The sequence below is a fragment of the Sebastes fasciatus genome, chromosome 6 (genome assembly GCF_043250625.1).
Source record: "Sebastes fasciatus isolate fSebFas1 chromosome 6, fSebFas1.pri, whole genome shotgun sequence".
In the NCBI taxonomy this organism is placed as follows: Eukaryota; Metazoa; Chordata; class Actinopteri; order Perciformes; family Sebastidae; genus Sebastes; species Sebastes fasciatus.
Genome location: NC_133800.1, coordinates 9766142 through 9786905, shown reverse-complemented (window position 1 = coordinate 9786905; position 20764 = coordinate 9766142). Strand labels below are relative to the sequence as shown.

Here is a 20764-nt window from a genome sequence, read left to right as displayed (position 1 = left end):
AAATATATATATGTGTGGAATATACTGTGAACACTGTCCTCTGAATCTCTCTCATTAACAAGCCTACTTTCAATGGCACAAAATTAGGAAGAAGGATGCACAGCACTGCTGCACCCCAGTAACATTACACTAATTATCCCGAGAGGGTTGCTGTAATTACAGGTCCGGAGCCCAGAGGCTGAGTAAATCACTGGCATGAGACAACACATGTCCCAGTTTGTATGCTTTAGTATGAGTCTTGTGTCTTTTGATTATACCACACAGTCACACTGGGGAAATGAATGTGGACTTTAAAATGCCCAGAGTGTGTTCAATTAATAGCTGATGAAGTAAAGGTTATTTCTATAGCATTTATCTAAAGGAGATGACACAAAGTTCTCCCACAATAAAAGACAGAGGCAGCGGACATAAAGTACAGCCACAATGTATCCATCCATCCAACCATCCATCCTGACCTTGGGCGAGAGGAAATCAGTTTCTATTGCATGTACAATCTTTGCACCACAAAGCTTCAGAACTGGATTTACGAATGTAAATGAAAATGAATGTCATTTATGAACGTGTATGTGGATAATGAATGGATTAGTGACAGTTGTATTTTGTCGTCCCTGTCAGAGCGGAGCAGATGGCCAGTGTCCAGAGCTCTCACAAAGCCGTTGCGGGCGATCGAGCGGACTTCTGGCGGTTGCGAGGCAATCGTTCTCTGAAGAGGAAGGACCTGAGGAAGAGCAGGGAAAATCTGAGTGGTCAGACGCTGGCCACCCGCTTCCCGGCATACGAACGAGTGGTGCTCCGAGAAGGTGGGCCCGACAGTGTGTAAATGATGTAAGTGTTATAAACCGTGAGCGGCGTTGTAACCGACAGCGTGTCGTTGCAGCTGGTTTCCGGCGTCCCGTGGTGCTGTTCGGCCCCATCGCTGATGCTGCCAATGAGAAACTGGCGTCTGAGATGCCTGACCTGTTTGTTATTGCCAGTGAGTCTCTACCAGCCTCTTTCTGTCCATGTGTTTGTGTGAGAGAAAGTCTTCCTTCCCAAGTGAATAGATGTCTTACGACTGCTTCTAAATAACCTTCCTATTTATGTTAGAAACCGAGCCGAAAGACGCCGGATCGGAGAAGTCCTCAGGAGTGGTTCGCCTGAACACCATCCGACAAATCATCGAGCAGGTGCCCACTCAAGCACACACACACACATGCACACACACAATTTCAGTCTAAAACATGTCCAATACATTTATTTTAGGAAAGACCTATTAAAGTTTATCAATCTATATCCCTGAAATGGTAGATTTAAAGGATTTTCTCAACCAACTACCTGCATCATACCATAACCAACCCCTGAACACCTTTCATTCATCCAACCGTTTCATTAATGGTTTAGGTTAACAGTTAGTTAGTAAAACACTTTTACTGAGGAAGTCTCGTTGAGATCATAAAATCAGAGGACATCAAATAAAGGTGCTAACTAGAACCATATAGGGCGACGGTCAATATAAAATCCGTGCCTATCCTCCTCTGGCTTATATGTTAGGAATAAAAGTCAACGAATGGTGGACTCTGTCTAGGCGCTCTACCCTCTACCCCCAGGATGTATAGTGTAAAGTTAGTGTAAAGTGCGCCAGTGGTTAGGGTCCAAGATGGTTGTAGATAGTGCAGGTTTAAAGTTCTTAAAGTCCTCATAGTTCTCATATGGGGGTCAGCCTTGGTTGTGGAGCCTGATGGCTACCAGCATGAAGGACTGACCTACGCGCTTTGTGTTGTGCCGAGGGGGGATGAGTCAGTGGCTGAAGGTGCTCCTCATCTTGACTAAGAGTATATAGTATTAGTAAATATATTAATATAGCCTATAAATAAGGTCTCTAGATAGGGTCTCCTATCAGGGCTCTGGGACTTTTTATAAAATCAGAGAGAATAAAGTAGACAATAAAGTTTTTACAAAAAGATATACCACTCCAGCCCATAAGGGCCGCGGGATGTCGAGAATGACCGGGTTTGAATGAGCCGATAGGAGTACGTCATATCCGGAGCCGACATAACTACGTCATATGCGCTCATTCAAACATCCGGCGGGAGGGTGGAGCAGACGTCATGCAGCGTGTGTGTGAAATAAACATGCAATTTCCTTTATTTCATTTTCATTATTTACCTTCACGTTTTACCTCCGTTGACGGCTCGGGATCTCTTGCACTGTTTTCACCGGATGGACTGTCAGGATTTAACGAGGGATTTCCCGCCACAGATTGGATGTTTTGGTCGGATGGATCGTCAGGATTTCTTCCTCTTTTCCGGACAGATGTGCTTCCCGAATGACTTTCCCGGCCTCGCTCCCCCTCTTCTGGGACATGGATTGTGATTTCTCCTTCTTCTTGACGTCTTTCACGGATAACGTTATCCTTTATTGGGACCGGCTGTGCTGGAGATGCATTTCCCTCCGCATGGTCGGATAAATCAGGATTTCTTCCTCTTTTCCGGACAGCGTTCTCCATTTGAATCGTAACCAACATTTGCGGATCCATGCTGAGAACAAGATAGAAAGAAAGAAAGAATGGAAAAATGTTGTTTTATACACTACGTTCATTCTTAAACCCCACCCTGATGACGTGGCAGCCTGTGATTGGACGCTGATTAGTCACACCTGTCAAAATGAGTTTGACAAGAAGTGTACACCTGTTCTCTCTCTCCTGTCGACTGTCAGCAGATTAGTCAGGCCATTAGTTTTAATTAAAATCACCAAAAATATCAAGACATAAAGTGACTCTTACTGTTTTATTACCATTTGAGTCAAACCTTCCAGATCGCTATACTCTGAGCTGATCCACAGCTTGCCTGGTGAGACAACCTTTACCTTATGTCCCCCCCGTTCCTCACGCCACACAGGACAAGCACGCCCTGCTGGATGTGACACCCAAGGCAGTGGACACCCTGAACTACACCCAGTGGTACCCCATTGTCATCTTCTTCAACCCAGACAACAAGCACGGCATCAAGGCCATGAGACAGAGGATCGTCCCCAACTCCAACCGCAGCGCCCGCAAACTCTACGAACAGGCCGTCAAACTGAGGAAGACCTGCTCTCACTTATTCACTGGTACAGTAAAAAACACACGTGCAAGACAATTCAGTCAGGTGTAATACACAGTAGTAGTAGTAGTAGTAGTAGCGCTGTAGCTGTGTTATTTGCTGTTATTTGAGTGTGTATACTGAGTTTAGATGGTTTTCTCATCCAGCCACCGTTGATCTGAACTCAGCCAACGACGCCTGGTACGGCAGCGTCAAAGACTCTATCAGAGAGCAGCAGATGCAGGCTGTGTGGGTTTCTGATGGCAAGGTAAACACACGCACACGCACGCACACGCACGCACGCACACACACACACACACACACACACACACACACACACACATTAGACAGTCTCAGTCCATCATAGTGTCTTTTTTTTACCACCTCTGGAGCTCCAAAGTTGTTTTCTAATTCTACACATGGAGTCAGTCGATTGTACAAATATGCAGACTTCAACTTCTCAGCCTTACTGGAATGGAAAATCATAGTAGGAGTTTTGTTTTATTTATGAAGCTAGTAGCATGAACTGACTCACTGCACATTTTTCACTTGTTAATTCACCCCTTAATACTTTTCTGAGCTGGAAAACAACATCAGTGTACTCGAACAGAATCAAATGTTTTATCTTACTCACCAGCTTCATCGCTAAAATCACAGTTCCACCAGTTTCGCAACATGAACAGTCAGATCTCAAACAAATCCTTTGTATATATCACTTGCATATCAGTTACTCGCCCCGTGTTACCTTGAATTCTTGAAAGAACTTTGTTTCTCTCGCCGCATGCCTCCACGGTGAACAAGAGAATCCAAAAACGGAGAAAAGTCTTGATGAACTGAAGTAAATGGGTGACCTCGCACAGCTGGATTCTCGTGATGTCACGAGATCACGCGAGAATTGCAGGATCACATATCCCACGAAAATCCATCTGGTCAGACTTTAAGTAATACGTTTGACCAGACCAATCAGCATCCTGTTAGGAGCTACTGCAGCTGTACGGCCACGGTTTAAGGTGTGTGTGACGCGACGATACAGAGAGGCGACTGTTCGTTCTAGATTACAATGGCAGCTCCAGAAGAGGTTAGCGTAGATGCTGCTATAGCATCAGTTCTATCAGAACTGGAGAGTATTTCCTCATTGAAAGAGGAGCAATGGAAAAAAATATTTTTCCCAACTGGAGTTTGATTGACAGGTGATGCATCCAATCACCTGCCAAATATTTCATTTCAGAGCTTGTCCTTTTCCAAACAGTTTCCAATGACGGCTTTTCAGATGGTTCTGTGTAACAAACCATCTGGCGGGTCAGGTTAGTGAACGGGGGCGACGTTTAACAACAGCAAAACTATTTAAAAACATCCGTTTTTTTACTTGCCATTTATCCAGTGGTATGCTCACTACTTCCCAAACACATGCATCTTCGCTAAAACCTTCCTATTTATCACTATTACTATTTATGTTTTCGGTTTGTCCGTACGTCCCATTCTCTAATTTCTTCAAATTTGGCACAAATATCCACTTGGACTCAAGGATGAACTGATTACATTTGGTGGTCAAAGGTCACTGTGACCTCACAAAACACGTTTTTGCCCATAACTCATATGACAATTTCACAGAAATATCTAACAGGATAAATGACGAATTGATGACATTTTGGACAGACATGGTTGTAAACTGCAACTTGACTGGTTGGAGGAGGCGTACAACCATGAGGCGGTAATCTAGTGTGATTCTCGGTTCACCGCGGAGGCATGCTGCGAGAAAAACAATGTTTTCTTCAAGAATTCAAGGTAACACAGGGCGAGTAACTGATATACAAATGATCAATTTGGGAGTGAAGTATTCCTTTAAAGTGATCCCCGTCCTTCACGCACAACTATGATCAGTATAGAAGGTCACAGTTGAACGGGCATACTGTAGCTCTAGTGGACATTTACAACAGATGTTTGGGTATTAACTTTTACACTTTTGCATCCAAATATATTGTTTAACTCATACTGTAGGTTTAACTTTAAATATTCTGTCTGATCACTCATGTATAGTTGCCTTGTCTACCATTTATATCAATGAGGTGTTGAACACAGTTCAACATCAGCACAAGCTACATCCTCCTAAATGACCATACAGCTGAATCAACACAAGCTGGACATTAGAGGAAGGATTTATCACAGGACTGTTGTGTTAGACTGCATTAGTTGTAGCTGGGTAGTCTCCTTAGTCTGTAGTGGACTGAGTACCCTTCTATCTTCCTGTCACCTTCATAGCAGCCACCTGTGTGTGCGCTCTGAGCATGCTCACTGTGTGTGTCTTCCTACTTCCTGCCAGTAGTGCTCTACAGCTCGGCTCTGTTTGTCTTTCTTTCTTCTCTCTTGTTCTTGTGCTATCCGTCTGTCCATCCTTCCTTCCTGTACACCCAAGATCCATCATGTGTCTCTTCTAGCTGAAGGGAGTAGAGAGTGATCTGGACTGCCAGGACGTGGAGCGTCTGTCCTTCCTGTCCGCCATGTCCGCCGACTACCTCAGCTTGGACAGCCGGCTGACCTCCGACCTCGACGACACCGCCGACGAGGGCGGGGCCTACACCGACAACGAGCCCGATGCGGAGATGATGCACATCTCCGCCATCAGCCGCTCGTCCGAACCCGTCACAGCCGAGGAGGTCAGAGTCACGCACACACACGAACAATCAAGCTTCCATACAACTAGTGTGTCATAAAATCAGTTCATCTTTTTAACTTTTATTTATTCAGGGAGTAAGTATATTTACTCAAGTATTGTACAATTTTGAGGTACTTGTACCTCACCTAGTATAGGTTTTAATATACTTCTAGCAAACTAGTGTCATCTAACCACATCTAAAAGCAGAACTATTTGTATGTGTTATACATGGCCACACTCGCAGGGTTAAAACACCGTCGTCATAGAGACGGCTGAGATGCAATGACTCATACAAATGGGATTAATGCTGCACACTTTCAGACATTCATGATGCTGCACTGGGAAAACAATAGGTGACATATGCTGTGTACTGTATGTAAAATATTAATCAGCAAAGTTAGTAGTAACGTTGTCTGTCAGTAAAAAGCACAATATTTCCCTCTGAAATGTGGTGGAGTAGAATAATGAATTAATATATAGTAGTAATACTCATGTAAAGTATGAGTACTGCAAAAGTGTGTGTAAGGCAAGTTTATTAGTGAAGCACCTTTAAATAACAAGGGAATTCAAAGTACTTTACATAAGATGTAAAAAAAGACAAAATAAAAAAGATATGAGATTTTATAATTGAAAATAGAAATAAGAAGAACAAAACGTTACAGTGCAAGATGTGAAGAAATAGCTTCAGTTTGTTTTAATAAAGCACAGTTAAATACAGTGCTTTATTAACTGGACTCGGTTACTTCCCACCACTGCATATCAGCCATCCCATCGCCCCGGCTGAATACTAAAGGGCCTCAAGACTGTGGATCAGCTGCTCAGCTGAGATCAGACCGTCTCGCTCGCTGTCCCTGTTCAAATTACTCTTTTGCATTTCAATTTCATCAACAAATTTCATGCTTTGATCGTCATTTTCACATTTTATTTCTACTTTTTTTTTATCTCAAGCGCTACTTGACTGTCTTAGCTAATTAGTACTATATGATGATATGTATTTGTTGAAGATGTCGGTCATATAAACTGATAAAGACACAGCCTGATGCAGACCTCAGTTCTCCCAAGTTTTCCCCCTTTCACTCACAGGACGGTGCTGCCATCTGTAGTGCAGACAGCAGATTACAGCCTCAAGTCTGCCATGACCAGACAATACAACCATCAGTAGCTTCTGTACAGCTGTTGTATATAGTTTACCAGAAAATGACGTGAGACCATCTTTAAAGTCTGTGTCTACAATGCATTGTATGTAATCTATAATACATAATAATAATAATAAAGTACAGAAGCCCTGAGAGGCAAGTGAGAAAAGACTAAATTCAGGTGATCCATTTTCTAAGTCAGATCTAAATAGTTTTAGATCAGATCTTTTTTTTTTCATCTGTGAAACAGGAGGGGATAAAAGTGCTGGTAGGTGAAAAGTTTGAGTTTTAATTTACATAATTTGCTGACCCACAGTATATATATGTTCCTTGTGTTTAGAGTGCATGGAGAAATTAAAAGTCACCTAGAAGAAAACATGAATGCTTTTACTCCTATTTAGAACATGGGGTAGTGGTGCACTTCAGCCTCTTGTGGCCGAAATGAGTATTACAACAACAAACACTTTAAAATATGATCCCAACCCCCGCCCCCCCCCCCGGAAAAAAAAAACAAAAAAAACAAAACTGTTTTTAAGTCATAAACACAGGCGAGCAAACAATTTAGTTCAGACTTAGAAAATGGATCACCTGAGTTATCAGGTTAATAGGTACACATGTGCAATCTAATGTTTTGTACAAACACAATGAGGTGGGACAGAAAGAATCAGAAACATGGATAGTGTCTAGACTACACATTTCAAAAGGGTCACTTTCAGATGTTTATTTTTGGAAAATCAAAATGCTAACTGTCAAGACGAGTTTCCCTTTCAGGGCTTTGGTATTCTGGGATAAAAGAAGATTGAACTGAAAAGATAAAAAGGAGCAACAGTATGCAAAACAACCCCCCTCCCTAGTCTAAGTGTGTGTGTATGTGTGTGTGTATGTGTGTATAGATCTTGCGCAGGTACAGTCCAGACATCAGGAGTCGCATGAGGAAAATCAGCAGCCGTGAAGTCCTCAACAGGTCCAGCCCTCCACCTGTCTACTTACCAGGCAGCAAGGTGAGGGACACATCCAGCACATCTGTACAGTCATCATTCAGCTGTTTCTGTGTCCTGAAACATCGTATGTGTGCCGGACCTTTGTTTGAGTTGGCGGCCATCTGTTCACAAAAAAAAGTCCACAATGAACTACAACTAAGAAACTAAGAAAAGGAAACTACCTGGTAACACAGGCAATGGTTTCTGGTAACACTTTATAATAACCATCATTTATAAATGGTAAATTGATAGTTAATTCAACTTAGTTAATAGTAATTTTACTGTTAAAAACACACAACCCCTAGGCGCTTAGCAGCTACATTTTTAACCTGTCAGAGAGAGACCAGACGAGTGTTTGTTTTTGAAGCGAGAAGAAAAGGGTTAAGAGGTAAAAAGGTACGTTTTCTTTTTTAACATTTGGCCTTAGTCTTTAACAATATTATAAAAACATCAGCAACGTAAATCTGTTGCCCTTTTATAATATTGTGAAAAGACTAAGGCCAAATGTAAAAAAAAAAAGAATACGTACCTTTTTCTTCTCACTTCAAAAACAAACACACTCGTCTGGTCTCTCTCTGTCGACTCATAAATCAAGCTGTTCCACTTAACGCTCCCCCTAGAGGCCTGGACAACTTCCATTGTGTTGACTGGATGTGCAGCGTTTTTCTGTTGCATTTCTTTTTGGGGTTTGTGTGTTTTTGACTTTGCTGCATGTCAAAGTCTGCAGCATCTTTTTTTAATTTGCAGCACGTTTCCGTTGTTGTATTTCTTTTGGTTTTTCATATGTGTTTTTGAATTGGCCTCATTATTGAAGCTGCAGCACGTTTCTCCTAATGGAAATGTTTTGGGCTGTTGTAGCACGTTTGCCCTTGTCGGTCACCGTAAAACAGGTACTTCGCTAACACATTTGCCATGTCAACTCTTTAAGATAACATGTCAGCTATAGCTAACCCTAACCCTGCCCCCAAGTGGCCAAACAATCCATTCATGCAGCTTTAATTATATGACAAAAAAAGTTATGTAAAGATATCAAAGTCAAATTGGACAACATGTGCACAGAAAGCGTTCAGCCTCTGAATTGAATCTGGTTGGTTGGGACCTTCTGTATCACACAACGTGCTGGTTGTGGTTTAGAGTCCAACATCCTCAACTCTTCCATTTCACCAAAACAAATGTATTGTTATATATTAATCAAATATGATATTATTTCTCAGTAGCAAACAGTAAGTATGACTCTGACTCTAACCTCCACATGCACCCCGGCAGTTCTTTACCTCCATCGAAAGGAACAAACGGCCCTTCCCTTTGAGGAACGGTCTGATATGGAGAAACCACTCTCACTTCAGTTCAGACTCCTCCACCGTCAGCTCATTGGACCAGATGGGTACCCAGAATTCCCCTCCGTTATTGGTACATGGTGGTGGGCTTGTGTGTATAGCAGTGGTGTTTAAACTGTGGTGACGTTTTTATTCCAACAACACATCTCAGCAGCTGATATCAACGATTAGTGTTTATTATCTCTATTCAAAGGAAACAGTGAACGTTGTTGAGGAGCTGCTGTTTGGTTGGAATGAAAACGGTAACTTATAGCCAATGTTTTGAGTGTAGCTTTGAAGTCGGATTCCCAGTGTTGTTAGACAAGTTAGTTTTTTCATAAATACTGTTGGTCTTTTGGTGTACACCCTAAATGATCAATCGCACATTTTATTTTTCCCAAACTTTATATATATTTTATAGATCCACTAGCCTAAATGCCCACTAGATCTAGTCGTGTTCGTGGAATTTGAAAATTGTAGAATATGAAAATGTTATCCATTCGTTCATTTTCAGCCAATTTTCCAGATCACGTGTTCTTTTCCCCTGTTTAGTCTTCCAGGTCATCCTAGGAGATCCTGAGGTGTTACTGGGATAACTGGGATAAACAATCCCGTCATCGTTTACTGTCGAAATCAAAATCAACACAAAATCAAAATCAAGGAAAACATTTTGGATAAACAACCCAATTAAGCCTGACAAATCTCTCAGAAGCAGCTTTTAGCCCTCAGTGGGACTACCTGCTGTGGTAAACCCAGAGAGTCCTAAACGCTGAAGTGGTGATAGTTGTCTCGGTGTGGATCACACTGGCTGCTTAGATTGTGTTAGTTTATTATGAAATCCGAGAACTGTGACTACCATCATCTGTTCTGGCTCTAACGCTTCCCCCTCCTTGTTCAGGTGAAACTGTCTCTGAGGGACGATCCGGTCCTCCTATCAGGCTCCACCAACCCACACCATCACCACCGTCATCACCACCCTCCACCCCCCAGCTCCAGCCGAAGTTACGACTCTCCATCCAGCAGCAGCCCCGCCAGCAGCAACAACGACCCTCCGCCGCTCATCTCCCGTTCACCCGCCTCCTCCTCCGGCCCGCTGCCCCTACCTGCGGCTCACCACTTCAACTCCTGCAGCAAACCGTGGCCCCAGGGAGCGCCCCAGTCCCCCGCGGCGCCCAAGCCCAGCAGTTGCGGGAGCACGGCGGAGGCTACGGTTCACTCACCCGTGGCTCTGCCCAGTGCAGCCGTGGCAGCCTGTAGGCAGCAGGAGGAAGCAGTAAGGGACAACCCTGCAGAGGATCCGTCCTTGAGGTCCTTCCTGGGGAAGATCAAGGCCTTCGAGAAGATGGATCACTTCGCCCGAGCCCAACGGATGCTGGAACTGCAGGAGGCGCAGAATGCCAGGGTGGGCATAGCTCAGTGTTCCCATTGGTCATCTGTAGTATCATGAGGTGTATTACACACACCAGAAGTCAGGCACTTAGATCGGCTCTGTAGGGATTTTACAGTTAACACTTTGTGGATGTGTAACTATGGTGATTAAACATTGTTTTCTTGGCCGATCACGATATTTCTTTCATACCTTGTTGCCCTAGTTACAGTGGCTTGATGGAAATCAAATGGAGAGCAAAGTGCAGACCAAGAGAGTATTATTGTAGTGAGCATATGACCGGATAAAAAAGACTTGGTTTATACTGCAGGAGTTTGATATATGTTGTTAATTGCGGCCCGCATTTACTTCAATTCATCGAGGATTTACTTGATGAATAGATAGATAGATAGATAGATAGATAGATAGATAGATAGATGTATTCGTGTGGATACCAATCATAACAGACTTTAATCAACTAATCTGTGTTTCCAGTTGGAGATTGCTCAGAAGCACCCAGACATCTATGCTGTTCCTCTGAAGACAGCCAAGCTGGATCACAGTCGCCCACAGCCTATCGGGTAGGCTCACTACTGCCATACGACTGTTTCCAAGCTCCGCTGTGAGTGTGCTTGTCAGCATGTTTGTGTCTCTGAATTATTAATATTCCGTCATAGTCTGTTTATTTTTTTACCGCTAACGCAAAAAAAAAGAAAAGATTGACGCACGTAATGCGGAACCGAATTCCACACACGAGTTCCGCTCGGAAACTTATAGCCGTACGCCGCTAGCAACAGTTAACAGCTGACCTTCCAGTTTACAAGATGTCACTGATAGTGCAGCCTGAGAGGCTGGGTATTGTTAGGGAACGAGGAAATTCTAGAGAGAGAAATAATGCCAATCAACTGACATAGAAGTTAATACTAGATAAGACTACAGATTATTATCACATACAATGTCTTTACAGTTGTAATCCTTAAGATTTCCGTCCCGGTTGACTTAGAGACACCAGTGGTTTGTGGTTGTAACAACAAGTGTGTTTTACATCAAACACTCCGTGAGCAGCGCAGTGCAGACACTTTAATAAAGCAATCAGTTCGGAATCTTACTTTTTCCATCATGCGAGAGCAACCGCCATCAGATTTCACATTGCACACACAGTCAGGCAGGCTGTTCTCACACACCGTTCGTAGCTATACCTACGAAAGTAATGCAAGGAGACGTTTTATTTATTTGTAATGTAACTTCTGTACTTAAGTTAAGCCAAACCACAATCTTGTCCTAAACGTTACTAAGTAGTTTTGTTTCCTAAACCTAACCAAGTTGTTTTCAGTGAAGACGGAAGTTTTTTTTGTTTTTTTTAAAAGACTGTATGCATGTAACGTGCTGACACAGTAAAAGGAATTATCTCACTGTGGCTGCGCCTCACTCTTCCATCACTACCTGCAAGATTTAAAGAGGACATTCTGTATCATGCTCATTTTCAGGTTCATACTTGTATTTTGGGTTTTCTACTAGAACATGGTTACTTACACATTATTTTTCTCATACTGTCTGTCTGAATACACTTGTATTCACCCTCTGTCTGAAACACTCCTGTCTCTCTAAGACCCCCTCCTGAAAAAAGCCCAGTCTGCTCTGATTGGCTTGCAAGAAAAATATGGTGCACCTTTGCAAAGGTAATTCTCAGTACCCAGTACCCCTCAGTAGTGGGTGGAGATACTCAGATGAAGGGCGATATATTTATGTGACAAGGGAAGGGGAGCCAAATCTGATCTGCCCTCAGATCCCCCGCTTAATATGTCCCCCCCCCCCCAATGTTGAAACGAAAACTACACCCTACACCTGATCCAGCCTGTTCTCATTCCCAGGGCACCAAATACCGACGCTTTGTCACGGCTGTCGGCGTCAGAAACCGACGCTTAAGGCGCCCTTTAGTGTCTGTATGAGACGCACGGGGCTTTCCATTAAAGCTGAAGTAGGTGAGATTTTTATAAAACGGTCGCTATATCGTGACAGTAGTACATGAAACAGGTAACCTGAAAAAAACCATGTGCCTCTGTGTCCTCCGGTGTCCTCCGGTGTCCTCCGGTACTCCTAACGGCATCTGTAAGATTTCACTTACCGAAGAAAACATGCAGTAAGAGCTGATCCGTCTATGAGAGCCGGCTGTCAATCACTCGCGAAGTCCGACCAAACGGTTAAACTAGGCAGCGCTGATCAAATATAGATCAATATAATGTTACATTAATGCCTATATCTCTCCTCAAATGTTTTCAGAATCATCTTGTAGTGCACGGTTTAGCTGTAAAATGAGAAAGTTTTGACGCTGCCGTCATTGTGAAATCTGGTGAAGGAACGCTCTCTCTCTGAAATGACCTGTGATTGGTCAAAGTCACCCGTCACGGGCTAGATTTTCTAAAGCCTGAAAACAGCCATGAGGAGGTGCAGAAGTCTAGTTTTCTCTCAGAGCACTTGAATTACAATATGTTGAAAGGTTATTATGGAATTTTTGCCCAATGATGCCAAAAATATACTGCCTACTACCACTTTAACTACAATGTAAACTTGTTCGAGTCAAGATTTAAACGCTTAGGGAAAGTGCGCCGGGAGTATGGTGACGTAGCTTCAAGAGCGAAAAGAGACACACCAGGCGGGCGGGAGGGGAGATGGATGGGTCCAACAAACACAAGGCTTTCATCCAGGAGACCACTGTTCGTGTCCGGTGCATCTTGTTACAATCAGCTGTTCGTTCGTGTCCCGTGTTCACAATGTTCAGTGTCATTTTCACTGTACAAACGTGGTCATTTTTAAGCCCAACCATGTTGTTTTTTTCCTAAACCTAACTATAGTGGTTTTATTGCCTGAACCTAAGCAAGTGTTTTTGTTTACTTTACAACATTAAGCACATGTTAACTGCGACCGAAAAGAGTGACGCCGAGGGGTCTGACAAAGCGTCAGATATGACGAGTTGGGATGAGAATGCGTTGTCTGATCCTAGAATCACCCCCTGGCCCCCCACCCACCCCTACTTTCAAAACTCATCGGATCTGCACGAAACACGTAGGTGACCTATTTTGGATTGAAAATGGGTGAGAAGGTGACAAGTTTGCATGCCTGTTGTTGAGATATTTTTTTCTGGACCAAAGTGGTGAACCGACTTTGCCAAACTGACAATCAGTAAATACTAGGGCTGTCAATGGATTAAAATAGTTAATCGCGATTAAACGCATGATTGTCAATAGTTATTGCAAATTAATCACACATTTTTTATTTGTAGATAACATGGCAAACTGCAGCCCAACAGGCTACAACAGCTGTCAGTGTGTCAGTGTGCTGAATTGACTATGTTCAATCAGTAGGGCTGTACTCTACTCATTTTTTTTTTCCACATTCAAAGCTTCTCTTGAGGTTTTCCAATGAAGCTTTGAATGTCTATCATCATATTTTATGATGTCATCACCCTAAAAAATTGGATTTTGTGTTATTATGGTTATGTAAATGTACTTTCTGGTGCTGTTAGATGGCCGCTAGACCGCCCCGTTAATACAGGTGCGTGCCTTCCTTTTGTGTTTTTTGACCGCAGTGAAAATGTTTTTGAAAGGATAAACGCCAACAAATATGGATTGAAGCAGAATATTCCATTAGATAAAACATGTTGTAAATTTTGGAAAATGATTACATCAATCTTTTTTAATACATTGTGACTTTTGGACTGAGAAAATGAACGCTACAGAGACGGATTGAGCGGCGCGTGTGTGAGAGAGAGAATACATGAGGACTTTGCCCGCAATGTTTCTGTAAGTTATTTATGATAATGCTTTTAATGTTAACGTCATGAATGAAGCTTCAACCTATTCGGTGCAGCCCTAGTTCAATGTTCCACTGTTTTGCTACTTGTATAAAGTGCTCGGCGCACGCTTCAGCAAAATGCCTCTCCTCTGTCTTCATAACAGTCGATGCATGCGACCGAAAAAATCATGCGCTATCAGCCCGAGGTAACTGTGATTTTCTGAGTGGAGTCCAATAGTCTCTGGTGAGCGCAACCGTCGTAGTCCGTCTCAACTCCCCCGCTACTTTTGCTTTCTGGTCTTCATACAAGTTGTGTATCTTCGATACGGTGATGGCTCTCGAAAGCAGTTCATATGTGCAGTCGTTGGATGTGATCCGAATTATTTCACACAATGCGTTAAACGAATTAGTTGGGGTTAAACAAATTTGCGTTATTTTCACGTTAACTTTGACAGCCCTAGTAAATACATAATGTTGCCAAGGCTAGTGAAGCACAGGTTGAACTGGAAGCGTGGCAGGACTCAGTACAGCTTGTATTTTCTGTGTCCTTCCAGCTCCAGCTCCAGCTCCCGTACTGAACTCCAGACTCCTCCGTCCTCCAAGGAGGGACGTCCCTTCTACCCCAGCGAAGAGGAGCCAAAGGGGGAGACAGCGCCGGGATACTACTCCGCCAACTCCTTCCAGTACCAGGACACCCAACTGTAGGGTCAGCACACAGCAGCTGTGGCTTCCTGGACATACATGTTACACATGCACTGCATATGCAGTCTATTTACACACATACCATTCCATCATGCCCTGCACAAGTAAGCTGCTGACCTTGAACTGACTCTCGCTTCTTTGATATTGGGGGAGGGGGGGAGGGAGGGAGGATAGGAACACACTTTTAATGGTCAAAACTGAGTGATTAGGAACCACTTGTTTTCTTGCCTATGCAACTCTTCAGTTTGTGCACAGCAACTGAAGCTTATTGCCACGAGTTTTGCCCTCACGAAAACCTCAACAAACCTAAAAACCACAATGCGCTTTATCACATCTATCCCCTTCTTTTTTAAGCTCCTATTATTGCCAGCTACGATCAACAAAATGTTACGTATATATTATTACATACAACGTATATATATGTGTGTATATGTATTTAAAGTCAAGTGTTTATACTCTGTCTTTGCATTCCTTCGTATATGACAATGCCTGTGTATACATACAGTATATATATATATATATATATTATCTATATATAGTCTATCTAGTAACACTGGAATTTGTTACAATTTTTTGAAGTGCCTTTTACTTTCTTAGTCCCATGAGGTTCGGGTTGTCTTTCCTCCGCCCCTCAGCCACCCAGCCGTATTAAAACCTCTGCTGCTGTCAAGCTTAAAGGGAAACCAGGGAACCAGTGACACCAAAATCTCAATGCTGTCCCCACACACTGTACTGTCTGCTGTCACCACCGGTGACGAATAACATACCCACAAAAATACAGTACATACCCTGCAGCCAGTCCTATCTGCCATGTGTAAGAAAGAGCCAACACGGTCTGATCTCTAGAATCCAAATCAAGAACAATATCAGTCTAACGCCAGTTTGAAACTTTAAAATTTAGATAATTAGAGTTGGTCAAAGTTGTAATTGGTAAAGGCCCAGTCACTCACAGGCAACATCAATTCATTTCAATGGAATCTGCAAAATTGGTGGACAAGCTCGCGTGGTGAATATTTTGCAAGTTCAGTTTTGGTGAACTTTAACACGGGTTATTGACCGATAGTATATTGTCTGGACAGGGCTGACCTTTGAAGGAATGGAGAGCCAGAGAGTCCAAAATAAAAGAAGCTATCATAGATTATTAACTGTGTTGCACTTTTATATATAACCTCCTCTGTCAGAGTACAAACCGCTCCACAAGAGGCAAGGATCTTAATACATCCATGAGAAAGCTCGCCAGCTACAGTTATTTGTTAACTAGTCCAGTGAAGAGTATGTCACCAAGCTGGTACCAAGCTGCTATAGCTCTAGCACCATCTATTCTACTTAGGACGTGCAATGAGTTTTTTCCTGTTCCCCTTTCTGGTGTGACTGGGCCTTAACATTTCCTTTTTTCTTATTGTCGCCGTCTTTGGTGCTCAGCATTTCATTGCTGTGCTGTTCTCTTGCACTGTATCTCCCAGCCAAAAAAAGGATTTGCCAGTCTTAAAACTGTGTGGCCAGTATAGTGTGATGTCTTTTGCCTTGGAATGTTGTTGTTGTTGATGAAGTTTCTGCAGGTGGTCTCCCTCTTCTGTCTGTTCAGCCATGGTGGCTATCACTGCCTATATGCTAGCAACCCCGTTAAATGATGAAGTTGGTGATATTCTATATTTTTCTTATCGTCAATAAATCCCATGTGCAGACCCAAAACCAGCAAAGAATGTATCTACTAACAAGTATTGTATCCAACACCTGATATATCTTATTCCTCTGTGCCATAGAGCTGCATTGTTGTCCAAAAACGATGAGAGACTAGACGAGAACACAAACTATTCCGCTGCTGAAAATAGTCCCAGACAAATGCACTATACGACAACAAACTATATATTTGTGAGCCTTTTTAAACAATAAAAATATGTCTTCAGTAGGAACCAGAAAGTATTGAGAGATGGACTAAAGCAGTGTTGATTTTGGTCTTTATGTGACAATAAGAAGAATATAGAATAACACCAGCCTTATCTTTTCAAAGCTGTGTCCCACTTCGTATGAAGACTGCAATAAGAGGAGCGGGATCAGTCCTCTGAAGGTAGCCTATGGCTGGATGAACTTGATATAGGGGGCTATGAGGCGTTGTGCCTAGATTTTTACACAGAACTCCTCTTCACGACACATTCTCACTCCCAACTCGTCAAATACAGATGCTTGGTCAGGGGCCGTACGTTTCACACTATGACGCTCTAGGTACCCCTTTAGCATCCATTCTGGACGTGTCAGGGACGGCGTGTCAGTTTCCACCCGTTACATGCATAGTGTCTTCACAGGAAACGTGCAGTTTCCGCTCGTACAGAGCGTACAGAGACACTGCATACAGTGTCTTTTCAAAATCAACTTTAGTTTTTCAAAAGTACTTGGTTAGGATTAGAAAAGATTGTGGTTTGGGTTGAAATAAGTACATTTGTTACGTAAAATAAGTACTGTGTTACGTAATTTACGTATGCTGCGTTAGTTAAGAATGTAAATTACTTAAAGAAAGTAAGGTAACATGAGCATCATTATTAGCCAGCAAAAAAGTCTGCTGAAGTGGTTGGGTCAAACCAACACAGGACTTTCACCCTGCTGACTGCTGTTTGTGTCCTGTGTGAAACCAAGTCAAGGTTGACTCATTTTACCTTGCTTTTGTTATGTAATTTACATACTTAAAACTGAAGTAGGCGAGATTAGAGCAAATATGATTAAAAAAAGTTATTTTTATAAAACGGTCGTTATATCATGACAGTAGTACATGAAACAGGTAACCTGAAAAAAATCATGTGCCTCTGTGTCCTCCGGTGTCCTCCGGTGCTCCTAACGGCATCTGCAAGATTTCACAAATCGGAGGAAAACATCCAATCAGAGCTGATCTGAGGTCTGCTGTCCATCTTCTGTCTATGAGAGCGACCAAACTCCGACCAAACGTTCAAACTAGGCAGAGCTGATCAAATATGAATCAATATTATGTTACGTTAATGCCTATTTCTCTCCTCAAATGTTCTCAGAATCATCTTGTAGTGCACGGTTTAGCTGTAAAATGAGAAAGTTTGTAAAGCTGCCGCCGCCATTGTGAAATCTGGTGAAGGAAGCGTCAAGCGTCGGTATTTGACGAGTTGCGGGTGAGAACGGGCTGCTCTTCAAGACCTCAAGATCAATAAAGCAGGACCCAATTGAAGGCCCTCATCATGTCATTTGATTATGTGGTGCATATTCTCAATCCAATTTCAAATGAGATGAAACAAGTTGACATAGTAAGCTTTCAGGGCCCCTAGCGTAGAGCCCCCCCCTTAGTGGCAATCCAGCCTTGTCTGAAGGACTCCTTTTTGGGCTGTGTCCTTCCAAGGGGGAAGGCTCTGAATTGAGACACATCTTCTTTTATTATTCCAAACAAATGCTTTAAAAGAAACTAAATTAAACACGTGACTTCCTGTATGCCAGCAGACATTTCCCTACACAAACCACTACCAGACACGGAGAACAGCAAAATCTAAATCTTTAACGAGCTGGCTGAATCGTTGTCGTCTTCTATCAGTCGTCTACAGAGTTGAGAAAAAACAAATTTACAAATGTATACACCCAGAAGGAAACCTGTGATCGAGGAGTTTAGTTCTGAAGCCACATTTTCTATGTGATGGGGCGTGTGCGCTCTGCCCTGGTCTTGGTGTCTGTGGTGGAGGCAGTCAGTCGTATTTGGCCTGGTCTCCACCATCAGTGTGAATGAATGGTGTCGCACATGTTTCAAATATGCTTGATTGTATATCTCAGCTCACCTCCACACATGAGCTACAAAGTGCTTACCGTCAAAATCCAAGTGCTAATGAGTGACGTCCCTGACAATGGACTGGCATCGAACTCATAGAGTATACTGTAATGTGTCACGGCAGAGGGTTCTATTACAAATGAGACGGAGAGAATGAGAAGAATGAGAAGAATGATTGGACTGTGTCTGCTGAGTTTTTCCATGTTCTCACCTTAAAACACCAAAAATAAAACAAAAAAGTCTTAACCACGTGTAGTGTATGTTCTGTGATCATTTTCACAAACAGGGATTTCATAGTTTATTAGTCTAACTCATATTAGCTTCAGATGAACTCTGAAATGCTGTGGATTCTGCCCCCATTATCAGGGGTCAGCAACCTGCGGCTCCGGAGCCACATGCAGCTCTTTAGCTCCTCTCCAGTGGCTCCCTGTGGATTTTAAAAAATGGAAATGAATAACTGTTTTTTGTTTACATTTTCATTTTTATTTATCATTGTTGTAGGTCTATGGTACAACGGAGTAATAGGGCCACATTGAGGGAAAAAAAAAATCTGAGATTTCGAGAAAAAAGTCGTAATATTACGAGAGTAAAGTCATAATATTATAAAGTAGTAATTTTACGTGTTATTTTCTTTTTTTCTCGTAAAGTTATGACTTTATTCTCGTAATATTATGACTTTATTCTTTAAATCTCTGATGTTTTTTCCTTCAATGTGGCCCTAATACTCTGTAGTACATCTGCACTTTGGCCCTCACTGCATTAGACTTATATACTATACACTTAGACTATAAACTGTGTTACCTTCATCACAATGCTCAAATGTTTTGCGGCTCCAGACAGATTTTCTTTTTTTTTTTACTAAAATGGCTCTTTTGATAATAACGGTTGCTGACCCCTGCCTATTACAGTCAATCCATGAAGGCATTGCTTCACTCTCAGGATGGAGAAGTATGATTACAGCAAACAATAAATCTTTCAGCATACACGTGGGATGTGATTATATTGCATTAAGATGGATTTCAAAAACTCCAACCCTATCCTTTCCTCTGGTGTTTATTCTCCTCACTCATTGTGTTTGAACCTCAACAGTCCTGCTTTCTGGCTGGTTTATCCACCTACTCCACTTCTGTCAAATCAGTTGACATTTTTTTTCTCTCTTTGCTTTGTGGCTCAGAGCAGGTCGACCTGGTTTGAGGGTCAACTAGAAAAAAAAAAGCTGAAAACAGCACTGATAGAAACAGAATTAGGAGGAGGTAATACAAGTGCAAGTAACTGTATTCATAACACTTTGATTCCAAACTAACACTGTGTAGGCATAAAACCTTTTTGCATTGGCCACGCCATTACCTTCATTAACCAAATATTTCAGAGGGAACCAAAGAGATGGATGGCCTGGACGATGGAGATCAGTGGAGAGACCTCAAGTAAGGAGGATGGCTGCAGACAGTTCACAGCGCTGGGCAGCCGAGAGGCCGAGGAGCTGGGCCGCAATGAAAGCAAATGGCCTCAAGGACCACACCTTCTTCTGGGGACTCCTACACAGAAGGCAAGACCTAATATCTATAAACAGATTCTGAATACAAAGGCTATTGTCTGACAATGATTTAGCTTTTAATAAGCTTAAAATTAGAATGTAAACTGGTTACTTGTGAAACGATCCGGTCGAAGACGTCATCTCTCAACTCTAACTCCATTCTCACGACTCAAGTTGCTAATCGGACTGTAAACAATGACCGGTGATATCCGTTGGCTACACCGGAACCCCAGCCGTATTGTCCGTTGCCCCAGAGGCTAAATTGTCATCAGAGCCAATGGGTTCTGAGATTGCCGAGCACCTATCCGAATCGGCTGCAGTCCAGCGCCATAGTATGTTTGAATAGCTTCCGCCTCCCACTGGCTGTTACTGCAGACATAATTACAGATATCTGCAACGTCATTTCACCTAGTCAAAACTCTAATTCAAGATATCTGTAATTACATTTTGACTA

General features: G+C 42.5%; 1 protein-coding gene across 6 annotated transcripts in view; it reads left to right on the top strand.

Moving 5' to 3' along the window:
- Positions 1 to 19026, top strand: part of LOC141768991 (tight junction protein 2-like) — an 85085-nt gene extending 66059 nt beyond the window's left edge. For 3 of the 6 annotated variants that reach the window (XM_074637592.1, XM_074637588.1, XM_074637586.1), the window contains exons 14-23: positions 616 to 800; positions 878 to 973; positions 1087 to 1166; positions 2877 to 3087; positions 3227 to 3327; positions 5495 to 5713; positions 7742 to 7849; positions 10043 to 10546; positions 11006 to 11091; positions 14857 to 19026. In XM_074637592.1, coding sequence (XP_074493693.1) covers positions 616 to 800; positions 878 to 973; positions 1087 to 1166; positions 2877 to 3087; positions 3227 to 3327; positions 5495 to 5713; positions 7742 to 7849; positions 10043 to 10546; positions 11006 to 11091; positions 14857 to 15007 — 1741 coding nt within the window. In that variant the 3' untranslated portion in view covers positions 15008 to 19026. Of the gene's footprint in view, positions 1 to 615; positions 801 to 877; positions 974 to 1086; positions 1167 to 2876; positions 3088 to 3226; positions 3328 to 5494; positions 5714 to 7741; positions 7850 to 10042; positions 10547 to 11005; positions 11133 to 13416; positions 13552 to 14856 lie in introns of those variants that run through there. The other 3 variants (XM_074637590.1, XM_074637589.1, XM_074637591.1) reach the window with 3 other exon arrangements.
- The last annotated feature ends 1738 nt before the right edge of the window (positions 19027 to 20764 follow it).